Source organism: Bufo gargarizans, chromosome 3 (assembly GCF_014858855.1).
Source record: "Bufo gargarizans isolate SCDJY-AF-19 chromosome 3, ASM1485885v1, whole genome shotgun sequence".
In the NCBI taxonomy this organism is placed as follows: Eukaryota; Metazoa; Chordata; class Amphibia; order Anura; family Bufonidae; genus Bufo; species Bufo gargarizans.
This window is the reverse complement of record NC_058082.1, coordinates 255,139,429-255,155,131: the sequence shown is the minus strand read 5'-3', so window position 1 is coordinate 255,155,131 and position 15,703 is coordinate 255,139,429. Positions and strand designations below refer to the sequence as shown.

Sequence of the window (15,703 nt, the reverse complement as noted above, 5' to 3'; positions counted from 1 at the left end):
TAGGCTTGTGGACACTGAGGCCTTCCGCAGCCTGATGTCGGCGGCTGTCCCGCGTTACGCAGTCCCCAGCCGCCACAATTTTTTATGGTGTGCCGTGCCCACCTTATACCAACATGTGTTCCGTAACATCACACGTGCCCTGACCAACGCAGTAACCACGAACAAATGGACAAGTGAATTTGGCAAAAGGGACTCTACATTTCCCTGACGGCACACTGGGTAAATGTTGAGGCCAGGAGTGAGTCGTACCCTGGAATGGCACAAGTGCCAAGGATTGCGGGCCCTAATTCAATCAGGGTTTCCGCCACCACCTACATTAATGGCTCCAACCCCCACTTCTCCTCCTCCGCCTTCTCCTCCACTTCCACCTCTGAATTATTTGCGTGCAGCACCAGTCAGTCATCAGTCAGTAGCTGGAACAGTGTAGCACTGCAGTGGGGAAGCGGCAACAGGCCCTGCTGAAGCTGATATGCTTAGGGGACAAACAGCACACCACCGCAGAGCTCTGGCAGGGGATAAGAGACCAGACTGAGCTGTGGCTCTCGCTACTCAACCTAGAACCAGGCATGGTTGTGTCTGATAATGGCCGTAAATTGAAGGCGGCTTTAGAGCTCGGCAAGCTCACACACATCCCATGCCTAGCCCATGTCTTAAACTTAGTGGTTCAGCTGTTTCTCAAAACCTACCCCAATTTATCTGAGCTACTGGTGAAGGTGCGCCACATGTGTGCACATTACCGCAAGTCATCAATAGCTTCAGCCGGTCTGTCAACGCTGCAGCAGTGCTTGAAATTGCCAGCTCACCGGCTGTTGTGCGACGTGAGCACGTGCTGGAACTCGACGTTCCACATGTTGGCCAGGCTTTGTGAGCAGCAGAGGGCAGTAGTGGAATACCAGCTGCAACATGGTCGTCGCCTTTCCAGTCAGCTTCCGCTCTTCACAAGCGACGAGTGGGCATGGATGTCTGACCTCTGTGAGGATTTACACAACTTTGAGGAATCAACACAGATGGTGAGCGGCGATGCCGCTATTATCAGCGTAACCATCCCACTTCTGTGTCTACTGAAACGCTCGCTGCTCACAATGAAGGAGGACGCTTTGCATGTGGAAGAGGTGGAAATGGGGGAAGACAGTACATAGGGTGATAGCCAAACCACCCTCCGTTCGTCTTCTCAGCGCGAATTGGATGATGAGGAGGAGGAGGAGCAGGAGGCGGTTGCATCGGCTACAGAGGGTAGTACCCACAGCAGGTGTATTCCATGGTGAGCGGCGATGCCGCTATTATCAGCGTAACCATCCCACCTCTGTGTCTACTGAAACGCTCGCTTCTCACAATAAAGGAGGACGCTTTGCATGTGGAAGAGGTGGAAACGGGGGAAGACAGTACACAGGGTGATAGCCAGACCACCCTCCGTTTGTATTCTCAGCGCGAATTGGATGATGATGAGGAGGAGGATTAGGAGACGGTTGCCTCCGCTACAGAGGGTAGTACCCACAGTAGGTGTATTCCATCTGTTCAGAATGGAGGGCCGAAGAGAAGGAAGAGGGTGAGGAGACTGAGAGTGATCCTCGTGATGAGAACAGCAAAGTCTTGTCTGTTGGGACTCTGGCACACATGGCTGACTTTATGTTATGCTGCCTTTCCTGTGACACTCGAGTTATACGCATTTTGGCCAACACTGATTACTGGTTGTTCAACCTTCTTGACCCCCACTACAAAGAGAACTTCTCATCTCTCATTCCTCTGGTGGAGAGGATGAGCAAAACGGTGCAATACCAGAAGATTCTTGTTGAAAAATTGCTCCAAAAATTTCCATCTGATAACGCTGGCGGCACACTCTGTAGTTCCTTGGGCAACCAAGGAGGGGAGACCAGGGGAACACACAGCAGTTCCAACAAAGGCAGGGTGACACTGTCCAAAGCCTGGGACAGTTTCATGACACTCCGCCAGCACCCTCAACCTGATGCGCGGCCTAGTGTCGCAAGGAGGGAAACATTTTGGAAGATGGTGGAGGAGTACATAGCAGACCATGTCAGCGTCCTCAATGCTGGGTGTCCAAGCTGGACACGAGTCACGAACTGGCGTTCTACGCCTTAGTGGTGCTGGCCTGCCCTGCCGCCAGCGTTTTGCTCTGAGCGGGTATTGAGTACTGCTGGTGGCATTATAACAGATAAGCGTATCTGCCTGTCAACTGAAAATGCAGACAGGTTGACTCCTATAAAAAATGAACAAGGCCTGGATTGACCATGACTTCTCGACTCCACCAGAGGAAAGCTGATGAACATAAAGGCACTTTAAATGTGTTGTTTATAATGTACTGAATACACTGTATTCCCATGCACCCCTTCCACCACAAACAACGGTATATGTTTGAATCCTCCTTTTCTCATCCTCCTTCTCCTCTTCCATCATATCAACATGCTTATTCGTCACATATAATGCCCTCGCATATATGCCCTTCACATATAATGTTTTACAGGGTCAGCTCACCAGCAGGACCTCACCTACAATCTTTTACAGGGTCAGCTCACTTGCAGGCCTGCACCTAAAATCTTTTACAGGGTCAGATCACCTGCAGGCCCTCACCTAATTATGCCTAATAAGTAATTTGCGCGCATGCTGCCATGCTTGGATGTGGTAGACGTAGCCGTTTCTCAGGCTCCCTCTCCGGAATCGAACACTGATTCACCGTTACCCGTGGTCACCATGGTTTGAGCTGAAAATAACATCGAAAATTGATAGGGCAGACATCCGAATTGATTGTCGCCGTCACAGGGACGTGCGATCGGCCCCAGGTTATCTAGAGTCACCAAAGCGGCAGCAGGCCCTCGCCCATAATGTTTTAGATGGTCAGATCAGCAGGCCCTTGCTCCAAATGTTTTTGAGGGTCACCAGCAGGCCATCAATCATAATTTTTCAAGGCTGCAAATTATGCTCTCCTTTATGTTTAACAAAGGGTGTATTGGAGTGCCGGTTCCTTGTAATTTTTGGCAGCCCTTTCACTTAGTGCATAGGCTTTATCAGTGTAGGAGTCCCACTACATTAACAATTCTACCACAATGTGAAAGAGGCTCTCCTTTATGTGATATACAGGTTGTATCTGAGTGCCTCTTCCTTGTAATTTTTGGCAGCACTTGCACTTTATATACAAGTATATATACAGGAAACAATGTTTCCTAACAATTTTTTCTCTAAAATCGATTTGTGGCGTACTACTCGGACAACATCATTCCCAGCAGCGACCTGGGAGTCCAAGATGCATCCAGACATCCTCCCCATGCTGTTCCCGAACGATTTCAGTGGTGTTTAAATCAATTTCTGACCTTTTCCTATGAACCAGGCACCATCCCATCTTCAGAGCAGAGGGTGCCTGGTTTAATGCTTGGGTTCTCCCATTGACTTACATTATACTCGGGTGCTCGGTGCATCCTGATGTGTTCGGCCAGAGCACCAGAGCACTTTGGTGCTCGATCAACACTAATGGTCATGTCTATGTAGCTCTTTCTTATTTCTTGTGATGTCAAGTCCATGGGCATGTCAAAGCAGCAACAGGGGCAGTGATAGGGGAGTGTCTACGGTATGTAACTAGCTTGATAGAAGGAGCTATAAACTAGCTGGGCATTTTTAGGGCAGTACTGGAGCTGTGGAAGAGGAAGGAGAAGTGCATCATGGGTTTGAAAGGATACAGCATACAGGATGGAAACAAACCTGAGTGACTTGTTTACATAGTAGAGTCCAAATTGAAAAAAAAAACACGGGGAAGATGTAGGAGATAAGTAACTACATGAGCATAACTGTTAATTACCATAGCAATCCTGGAAGACCCTTTAAATGGGTTCTCCGGAAATGATTTAACATTACGCCAGAAACCTGCCCTAGAATTTGAGAAGGACTTGACTCCACTTGCAGGGCTGACTAGAGGGGCGAGGGGCTGGGGCCTCATTACACACTACACACTGGCACTATACCACACATTGGTGAGTTTTCTTGTCAGGCTGCATAGCCATGATGACATATCATAGGCAGGATAGCATCATTACTATCTATCGTACAGCAGTGTATTATCCAGTGAGGCCCTGCAAACTTACACCCCTTAGGCAAATCTGCAAGTGGTGGCAACCAGTCTACTGTAGGTCACAGTCTAAGGGTACTTTCACACTAGCGTTTTTCTTTTCCAGTATTAAGTTTTGTCCTAGGGGCTCAATACCGGAAAAAAACTGATCAGTTTTATCCTAATGCATTCTGAATGGAGAGCATTCTGTTCAGTATGCATCAGTATGCAGCAGTTCAGTCCCTCTTATGGTTTTTGGACAGAGAAAATACTGCAGCATACTACAGTTTTCTCTTCCGAGAAAAATCCCGAACACTTGTCGGAATGCTGGATCCGGCATTCATTTACATTGAAGTGTATTAGTGCCGGATCTGGCATTAAGTGTTCTGGCAAAATGGATCCGGCTTTCCAGTCTGCACATGCGCAGACCTTTAAAAATGCAAAAAAAGTTAATACCGGATCCGTTTTTCCGGATGACACCGGAGAGACGGATCCGGTATTTCAATGCATTTGTCAGACGGATCCGCATCCTGATCCATGTATGGTAAGGTCAGGCAGCACTGTACGTTAGTCGGCGGGTGCTCAGTCTTGCGGATGTAATCCCGAAGTCTGCACAACGAAGAAAAACCGGCACTCCAATTTTCTTTGCTCAAAAGGAATTATTGGTCACTCATGTGACGCGCATTTCGACATTCACAGGTGTCTTTTGCGTCACATAAGTGACCAATAAATCCTTTTGATAAAAGAAAATTGGAGTGCCGGTTTTTCTTCGTTCTGCATCCTGATCCGTCTGACAAATGCCATCTGTTTGCGTTCGGATTGCCGGAATCCTCTGCCGCAAGTGTGAAAGTACCCTAAGACAGGGTGCTGGCGGCAATTTTAAATCATTCTCAAAGAACACCTTTAAGGGCTCATACACACAAACATATTTTTTCCATTCCGTTTTTTTTGTGGACTGTATGTGAAACCATTCATTTCAATAGATCTGCAAAAAAAAGAAAGTTACTTCCATTTCCGTATGTCCTTTCCGCAAAAAAGTAGAGCATTTCCTATTATTGTCCGCTTTCTGGACAAGGAGAGGACTGTTTATTAGCGGCCATCTGTTTCGTTCCGCAAAATACGAAAAGCACACGGACATCATCCGTATTTTGCGGACAGCAAAATACATATGGTCATGTACATGAGCCCCAAGTCCCAAATCCTGGAAAACATGGCCTTTTTTCCTCTATTTTAGAGTCACTAGAAAAGCCACATTCGAAAAAACACATTACCACCTGAAGCATTTTCAACAGCTGAAACCACTATCACCTGCTCCTTAGAGCCACCTGACAGAAATGCTCCTATTTGATCTATTTCACACTTGTCAATTTTTTTTTGTCTTTCATCCAAATTTGTAAGCTGAGACCAGGAGGGGCTTTTACAAACATGAAGTATAATGGGAAGTTTTGAGTTTTGGCGTACAAAAACTGTTGGAAAATACTGACCAAAACACTGACCATGGGAACGGGTCCTTTCTAATGTTGCTGTTTCCTAACACTGGACAATTTTTCATTTCCTTGTATCTGTTCCCTAGAGCTGTGTTTTTAGGGGTTAGCACTTGGGGAACTAAATACCAGACATGAGTAAAAGCTCATTGTACACATGAATCATGTATTTCTTATTGGAATGTAACTATTAAATAACTCTCAATGTTTTTAACTTTGCAAAGGAAAATTATATGAATCTTCTCTTTCTGCAGGTATGACCAGCAGTATATGGAAAATAACCCAATTTATGGCAATCTCAGTTATCCAATTCTTGGTAAGTGGACATCAATTTTATAAAATTTGTGACTTAATGAAATGGTAACCAGTCACGTAACTGTAAGGGTCTCAGTGGTCGCATTTGTGACCAGGCCCCAAAGCCAGGGGAGCCCATAGGCACACCGTGACCTGGAGACAAGTAGGGGCGGAGGCAGTGCCATGGGAAATAAATGCTTCCTCAGAATGAGATAATGTTGAATGCTATGGCCGGGCATGAGAACGATGCCTCCCTTCCTTGCTGTTACCTCTTATAGGCTTCAGGCCTAGTGACTATAGCCTATCAGAGGCCGGCATAGGCAGCGCAATGATGTAATCATCATTGCGCCATCTGAGCCAGGCATTGTACAGCTGATGGAACAGGCTGGAAGAGGTCTGCACCACATCGCTGACAGCTACATAGAGGTAAGTATTTGAGTTTATAATATTTTATTTGGCACCATGCTGTTGGGCCACTATGGTGGTGGTGGTGGGGGGGGGGGTGTGTGCGGAGAGGACCATGATGGGTGCATTGTTTTAACTTGCGGCACTAAATAGGGGCATTTTTGGGGTCATTTATTAAGACCAGTGTTTTAGACGCAAGTCTTAATACCCCTTGCACTGGCGATCCACCATCAGCCTAAATCTATGCCAGATCCCTTGCTGGAGTAGATTTAGATCATTTTCTATGCCTAAAAAAGGCGTAGAAAATGATAATTGGGATGTATCGGAACACCCCCTTTTTTAGACTTGGCGTGAGCAGGGAAAAGTTGCAAATTCAACTGCAAATACTCTTTGCAACCGAGTCTGCGATAGATATACAGGTCCTTCTAAAAAAATTAGCATATTGTGATAAAGTTCATTATTTTCTGTAATGTACTGATAAACATTAGACTTTCATATATTTTAGATTCATTACACACCAACTGAAGTAGTTCAAGCCTTTTATTGTTTTAATATTGATGATTTTGGCATACAGCTCATGAAAACCCAAAATTCCTATCTAAAAAAATTAGCATATCATGAAAAGGTTCTCTAAACGAGCTATTAACCTAATCATCTGAATCAACTGATTAACTCTAAACACCTGCAAAAGATTCCTGAGGCTTTTAAAAACTCCCAGCCTGGTTCATTACTCAAAACCGCAATCATGGGTAAGACTGCCGACCTGACTGCTGTCCAGAAGGCCATCATTGACACCCTCAAGCAAGAGGGTAAGACACAGAACAAAATTTCTAAACGAATAGGCTGTTCCCAGAGTGCTGTATCAAGGCACCTCAGTGGGAAGTCTGTGGGAAGGAAAAAGTGTGGCAGAAAACGCTGCACAACGAGAAGAGGTTACCGGACCCTGAGGAAGATTGTGGAGAAGGACCGATTCCAGACCTTGGGGGACCTGCGGAAGCAGTGGACTGAGTCTGGAGTAGAAACATCCAGAGCCACCGTGTACAGGCGTGTGCAGGAAATGGGCTACAGGTGCTGCATTCCCAAGGTCAAGCCACTTTTGAACCAGAAACAGCGGCAGAAGCGCCTGACCTGGGCTACAGAGAAGCAGCACTGGACTGTTGCTCAGTGGTCCAAAGTACTTTTTTCGGATGAAAGCAAATTTTGCATGTCATTCGGGAATCAAGGTGCCAGAGTCTGGAGGAAGACTGGGGAGAGGGAAATGCCAAAATGCCTGAAGTCCAGTGTCAAGTACCCACAGTCAGTGATGGTCTGGGGTGCCATGTCAGCTGCTGGTGTTGGTCCACTGTGTTTTATCAAGGGCAGGGTCAATGCAGCTAGCTATCAGGAGATTTTGGAGCACTTCATGCTTCCATCTGCTGAAAAGCTTTATGGAGATGAAGATGTCATTTTTCAGCACGAACTGGCACCTGCTCACAGTGCCAAAACCACTGGTAAATGGTTTACTTACCATGGTATTACTGTGCTCAATTGGCCTGCCAACTCTCCTGACCTGAACCCCATAGAGAATCTGTGGGATATTGGGAAGAGAAAGTTGAGAGACGCAAGACCCAACACTCTGGATGAGCTTAAGGCCGCTATCGAAGCATCCTGGGCCTCCATAACACCTCAGCAGTGCCACAGGCTGATTGCGTCCATGCCACGCCGCATTGAAGCAGTCATTTCTGCAAAAGGATTCCCGACCAAGTATTGAGTGCATAACTGAACATAATTATTTGAAGGTTGACTTTTTTTGTATTAAAAACACTTTTCTTTTATTGGTCGGATGAAATATGCTAATTTTTTTAGATAGGAATTTGGGGTTTTCATGAGCTGTATGCCAAAATCATCAATATTAAAATAATAAAAGGCTTGAACTACTTCAGTTGTGTGTAATGAATCTAAAATGAATGAAAGTCTAATGTTTATCAGTACATTACAGAAAATAATGAACTTTATCACAATATGCTAATTTTTTGAGAAGGACCTGTACACCAAAAATTGGAGTATATCTAATAATAAATGACCCCCTTTGTAGTGACACACATAAAGGGGCATCGTTTTTACTGGCACACATTATGGGGAGTACTGTGGGGACAGAGGTTCTACTGAGGCACAAAGAGGGGGAATTTTTTGAACTAGAACACAGAAGGCATTTTATGCACTGGTGTACATTATAAAGGGATATTTTTGGTACTGGTGCACATTGTAAGGAGGTATTTTTTGTACTGTCAGAAGGTGGGAGGAAGATGAAAAAGTAGAATGTCTTTGTTTCTTCTGTCGGCACTAAATAGTGAATTTGGAGCTATGTTTTGTAGAGGCGCCGACCTAAATCTACTTGCTGTCGTAGATTTAGATAATTTTCTATGTCTAAGGCTACTTTCACACTAGCGGCAGCCTTCTCCAGCCGAGAGGCGGCCGGAATAAAACTACATGTCATAGTTTTATTTCGGCCGCCTCTCGGCATGTTTGCCATGCTGCCGCCAGAACTCCAGCCCGCCCCCATTGTAGTCAATGGGGCCAGAGCGGACCCCTGGCGGCACGCTTGCACTAGCGGCAGCAGGGATCCGGCAGGTGTTTACCGGCCGGAACAGCCTGCCGGAGAAGGCTGCCGCTAGTGTGAAAGTAGCCTAAAATAGATGCCTGAAGGAAATCATCATGGCATTCTGGTCTGAATGGAGAAGATGAGGAAACAGAACATCTACATCTACATCAGAGCAGACATCACTGGATGTAAGAGGTATGTGGTGATGCATTACCCTGTATGTTTTGTTGCACTGTATGTAATGTTTTCCAACTATGTCTTTAACAGTAAGGCTAGAAGGAAGGGGTTAGGTTGAGAATTTGGCATGGGGGGGGCACCATTAAAATTTTCACCTCGGGCAGCAGAAGGGCTATTAGATGAATACGTCTGAAGTAACTGGATATTATTTTGAATCAGTTATGCTGTTTGCAGCTTGGACTTGTCACTGAAGACTATGCCTTTGTGAATCTAATACAATTATGAAATCCAAAATGGGAAAATTCTCATTGTGCAATACTGGAATGCCAAACAGTTTGGTTAGAAACAAGAACCAGTGGTACCTCTGAAAGAGACGGCCAAAATAAGTGCTATGGAGACTGTATATTATTAAATGTCCCTTGGCTACAACCACATCTGCTATTACCTTTAACAGGTTGTTTTTTTTGTGGCAAAATCTAATTTTTTGCTATGTTGTTCCATAAACTGTGAAAGGAAATTGTGAAGATGAAAAGAATAAAAATAAAAATTTGCAACATGATGGGGTTTTGAAAATTCACACGTTGCGGAAAAACCATATGACTACTGTGTTAAAGAAAGATTTTAAATTACATCCTTGCATTTGCAAACTGTAAAAGTGTAAAACGTTTGCTGTCATGTAGGATTTTCTAGTTATGTTCCTGTCAATCCTAAAATCTTTCTTTATAGACAGTATAAAGAAAGACTGTATAAAGAAAGTCGTAACGGTGATTCGGCCATCATGACTGTTGTTTCTGATATAATAATATATTAATTTGAGGCACATTATCAGACTATAGGAAAATTATCCCCAAACTTTAGTGGTCCCACTGGGTGGTGCCAGCTGTACTGCCTTTGTGGTGGCCTTTATGCAAGTACTTATTAGACAGGAGTACTTTAGGGGATTAGTGTGCAAATTTCCGTAACAACCTGCTCTATAAAATAATATCACATGATATACCACTTCAGGTAGCCAATTTTTGTCATCTTACATCACAAAAAATGTAATACCAAGCGATCAAAAAGACATACTGTACGTACCCCAAAATAGTACCAATCAAACCGTTACCTCTTCCAACAAAAAATGAGCCCCCACCTCGGGGCACCTCGGGATGCTCGGTGCTCTACCGAGCACCCGAGCACAATTTAAGTCAATGGGAGAACCCAAGCATTAAACCAGGCACCCCTGCTTTAAAGTGGGGAGGGTGTCTGGTTTACATAAAAATGTCAGAAATTGATTGAAACACCACTGAAATGGTTCGGGAACAGCATGGGGAGGATGTCTGGATGCATCTTGGACTCCCAGGTCGCTGCTGGGAACGATGTTGTCCGAGTTGTACGCCAATTTACAGACTGACAATAATATGCACAAACCCGAAGATAAAATCGATTTTAGAGGAAAAAATATTAGAAAACATTCTTTCCTGTATATTTACTTTTATATAAAGTGCAAGTGCTGCCAGAAATTACAAGGAAGAGGCACTCCAATACAACCTGTATATCACATAAAGGAGGGCCTCATTCACATTGTGGTACAATTGTTCAGGTAGTGGGACTCCTACACTGATAAAGCCTATGCACTAAGTGAAAGGGCTGCCAGAAATTACAAGGAACCGGCACTCCAATACACCCTTTATTACACATAAAGTAGGGCATTATACACACCCTTGAAAAATTATGATTGCTGGCCTGCTGGTGACCCTCAAAAACATTAGGAGCAAGGTCCTGCTGGTGACCCTCTAAAACATTAGGGGTGAGGGCCTGCTGCTGATCTGACCATCTAAAACATTAGGGGTGAGGGTCTGCTGCTGAGCTGACTCTCTGAAACATTAGGGGCGAGTGCTTGCTGCTGTGCTGACTATCGAAAAAATTATGGTTGAGGGCCTGCTGCTGAGCTGACCATCGAAAAGATTATGGTTAAGGGCCTGCTGATGAGCAGAACATCCAAAAAATTATGGTTGAGGGCCTGCTGCTGTCACGGAAGGTGTACAGGAAACAAGACAACACAAAATGCATGTACGACTCACTGGATCCAGAACTAAGGAACAAAAAGGGAGACCCCTGCATCAGACCTGGCACTCTCCCTGACTGCTCAGCCTATGCAAAAATCCCAATGGTAGATGATCGCATATCCTCGTACCTCGACTGTATAACACCTGAACACCCTATAATAGTGAGGGGACACGACCACCGGCTCCCTACACTAGTTACGGAGGGAGTCAGGGTCACCTGGGATCCAGCAAACAGAAAAACACAAATGAATGCACAACACTTATCTTGTAGAAGACTGGGAAGTAGGATCAGCATGCACACACACTCCAGGAAGTAATATAAACCGCAAACTGATGCACTATGGGGAGGAATTTAAAGGGATGCAATCAGTACAACTACATGACAGCTGAGAGAGGCTAACGAGATGAGGAACTGAAAGCAAAACAAAGGAAGCTCAAGGAGGAGGTTCTGAAAGGCATCTGTCAGCTTCTCAGATGTCTGGTGGTGACAGTACCCCTCCTTCTACGAGTGGACTCTGGACACTCAGAGCCCACCTTCTCAGGATGGGACCTATGGAAAGCCCTGATGAGACGAGTGGCCTTAATGTCCGTCACTGGGACCCACATCCTCTCCTCAGGACCATAACCCTCCCAATGAACGAGGTACTGGAGAGAACCGCGGACAACACGAGAATCCACAATCCTAGAGACCTGAAATTCAAGATTACCATCAACCATAATCTGAGGAGGAGGCAAAGACGAGGGTACAATGGGTTGGACATAAGGTTTTAATAAGGACTTATGAAAAACATTATGGATCTTCCAAGTCTGAGGAAGATCAAGACGGTAGGCAACAGGATTGATGACAGACAAGATTTTGTAAGGCCCAATAAACTTAGGACCCAACTTCCAGGGGGGGACCTTCAATTTGATATTCTTAGTAGACAACCACACCAGATCACCAACATTCAGGTCCGGACCAGGCACACGTCTCTTATCCGCCACACGCTTATATCTCTCACTCATGCTCTTTAGATTATCCTGAATCTTTTGCCAAATAGATGACAAAGACGAGGAGAATCTGTCCTCATCAGGTAAACCAGAAGACCCCTCTCTCGAGAATGTCCAAAACTGCAGATGAAACCCATATGCACCAAAAAATGGTGACTTATCAGAGGACTCCTGACGACGGTTATTTAAAGCAAACTCAGCAAGGGACAAAAAAGAACACCAATCCTCCTGATTCTCCGCCACAAAACAGCGCAGATATGTCTCCAGATTCTGATTGACGCGCTCTGTCTGGCCATTCGACTCCGGGTGGAAAGCAGAAGAGAATGACAACCGAACCCCCAAGCGAGAACAGAAAGCCTTCCAGAATCTGGAAACAAACTATGTGCCCCTATCAGAGACTATGTCTGAAGGAATACCATGCAATTTGACAATGTGATCAATAAATGCCTGCGCCAGCGTCTTAGCATTGGGCAAGCCAGGAAGAGGGATGAAATGCACCATTTTGCTAAAACGGTCCACCACCACCAGAATCACAGTCTTCCCCGAGGAACGAGGCAGGTCCGTAATGAAGTCCATGGACAGATGTGTCCAAGGACGGGAAGGAATGGGTAAGGGAAGGAGAGGACCTGATGGCCGTGAATGAGGGACTTTGGCACGAGCGCAGGTCTCGCAGGCTGCCACAAAACCCTCAACCGACTTACGAAGCGCCGGCCACCAGAATCTCCGAGCGATGAGATCCACTGTGGCTCTTGCCCCCGGGTGCCCAGCAAGGACCGTATTGTGGTGTTCCTTAAAAATCTTGTGTCTTAAAGCGAGAGGCACAAACAACCTTCCAGGAGGACAAAGATCAGGAGCCTCTGACTGGGCTGCCTGCACCTCTGCCTCCAATTCAGGAAAAAGAGCAGAGACCACCACACCTTCAGCCAAAATGGGACCCGGGTCTTCAAAATTCCCACCTCCCGGAAAACAACGTGACAGGGCATCTGCCTTCACATTCTTAACCCCAGGGCGGAACGTGACAACAAAATTAAACCTTGAAAAGAACAAAGACCATCTGGCCTGTCTCGGGTTCAGACGCTTGGCTGACTCCAAGTAGGCCAGATTTTTATGGTCAGTAAACACGGTAATAGGGTGTCTGGCTCCCTCTAGCCAATGGCGCCATTCCTCAAAAGCCAAATTGATGGCCAACAACTCCCTATCTCCCACACCGTAATTTCTCTCTGCGGAGGAGAGTTTCTTCGAGAAAAAGGCACACGGTCGCCATTTGGCAGGAGAGGAACCTTGAGACAAGACCGCACCTACACCCACCTCAGAAGCATCAACCTCAACTATGAAGGGTAGAGAAATATCAGGTTGTACCAAGATGGGAGCGGAAGCAAAACTCTCCTTGATATTAAAAAAGGCCTTACGCGCCTCTACCGACCAGGAAGAAAAATCTACCCCCTTTCTAGTCATATCAGTGAGTGGTTTAACAACAGAGGAATAATTCAAAATAAACTTCCTTTAATAATTCGCAAAGCCCAAAAAACGCATCAGCGCCTTCTGATTCTCAAGAAGCTCCCACTCAAGCACAGCGCGATCCTTCTCGGGGTCCATGCGAAAACCAGAAGCGGAGAGAAGAAACCCCAGAAATTGAATTTCTGGAACCGCAAACACACATTTTTCCAGTTTCGCGTACAATTTATTCTCCCACAGGATGAACAAGACCTGACGTAAGTGTTCCTTATGAGTTTTGAAATCAGGAGAAAAAATCAAAATGTCATCCAAATACCCTAATACAAATTTCCCCATTAAATGATAAAAAATGCTGTTCACAAAATGCTGAAAAACAGCTGGAGCATTCATCAAACCAAAAGGCATAACCAAATTCTCAAAATGGCCCTCAGGGGTATTGAAGGCCGTCTTCCATTCGTCTCCTTCTCTGACCCTGACCAGGTTGTATGCCCCTCTTAGATCTAATTTGGAAAAAACAATCTGGTTAAACAGATCCGGGATCAGAGGAAGCGGATAAGGGTCACAAATTGTGATACTGTTCAGCTCCCTGAAATCCAGACAAGGTCTTAAAGAACCATCTTTTTTCTTAACAAAGAAAAAAACAGCGGCAACAGGTGACTTCGAGGGTGGTATGTGTCCTCTCCTCAAACTCTCAGAGATATAAGCACACATAGCGACCCTTTCAGGTTGGGAGAGATTGTATAAACGAGATTTAGGCAGCTTGGCGCCTGGGATGAGATTAATAGGGCAATCGTACTCCCTGTGCGGGTGCAAATCCTGAACTCCACTCTCAGAGAAGACATCCGAAAATTCAGAGAGAAAAGATGGTACAGTCTTAGTAGAAACCTCAGAAACAGATGTCGTGAGGCAATTCTCTCTGCAAAAGTTACTCCAACCATTTATTTGCCTCGCTTGCCAATCAATGGTGGGGTTATATTTAGTGAGCCAGGGTAGCCCCAACACTAGAGGAGTAGGCAATCCGCTAAGGATGAAACATGACACATCCTCAACATGAGCATCACTCACAATCAAACGGATATTGTGAACTATGCCCTTTAATGATTTCTGAGAAAGTGGAGCGGAATCAATAGCAAAAACAGGAATATCCTTTCCCAAAGTGCATACCTGGAAACCATGAGTTATCGCAAATTGATTATCAATGAGATTGACAGCTGCTCCACTATCTACAAAAATCTCACAAAAAATGTTCTCGCTCTCTAGCGCCACCCTGGCAGGCAGGACAAAACAGGAACTACAAGCAAACGGAAAACCTTCAATTTCCGCCTCAACCCTGCCAATGTTAACAGATGGAACATTTTTAAAGGATTTTTTTCCGTTTTGTTTCTTTATTACTCCCAAAAAACTGCCTGAATCTACTAGAGGGACAAACATTTGCCAAATGATTTATACCTCCACAACAAAAACAAACCTTCCCATGCGGGCTGAATCTTCTATTGTCAGAGGCAATCAACCCCAGCTGCATGGGCTCCTGCTCAGAAGGGGTTGACAGCGACTGAGACCCCTGCGCACTGAATGAGACCACTGCACTGTCCTGGGATTGAGTATGACAGGAAGGAGTGATCTCTCCTCTCTCTCTAAGACGCCTGTCAATACGAACGGCCTGAGACATGGCAGAGTCCAAGGAGGTAGGCCTCTCATGAAAGGCAAATGCATCTTTCAATCCCTCTGAAAGACCATGGCAAAATTGACTTCGGAGTGCAGCATCATTCCAACCAGTATCAGCTGCCCATAACAGACGTAGTCTAGACTCAGCCGCACACTGCCACCAATGTATTAAAAGAATAGAGGGAGGAAGGGGGGGGGCGCACACTGCCACCAATGTATTAAAAGAATAGAGGGAGAAAGGGGGGGGGGTGCACACTGCCACCAATGTATTAAAACAATAGAGGGAGGAAGGGGGGGGGCGCACACTGCTACCAATGTTAATGCAATAGAGGGAGGGAGGGGGGCCGCACACTGTGCCACCAATGCTATTATTACAATAGAGGGGGGGGGGGCGCACTGGCCACCAATGAAATTTAAACTGGGGAGGGAGGGGGGTCTGCCCCCTGCTGCCTGGCAGCCCGGATCTCTTACAGGGGGCTATGATAGCACAATTAACCCCTTCAGGTGCCGCACCTGAGGGGTTAATTGTGCTGATCACGGCCCCCTGTAAGAG

At 45.7% G+C, this 15,703-nt stretch overlaps 1 protein-coding gene across 1 annotated transcript in view; it reads left to right on the top strand.

Moving 5' to 3' along the window:
* LOC122933230 (T-cell receptor-associated transmembrane adapter 1) overlaps window positions 1–15,703 on the top strand; it is a 73,054-nt gene that overhangs the window by 36,771 nt on the left and 20,580 nt on the right. Inside the window, 1 exon segment of the mRNA XM_044288090.1 lies at window positions 5,790–5,851. Coding sequence (XP_044144025.1) covers window positions 5,790–5,851 — 62 coding nt within the window.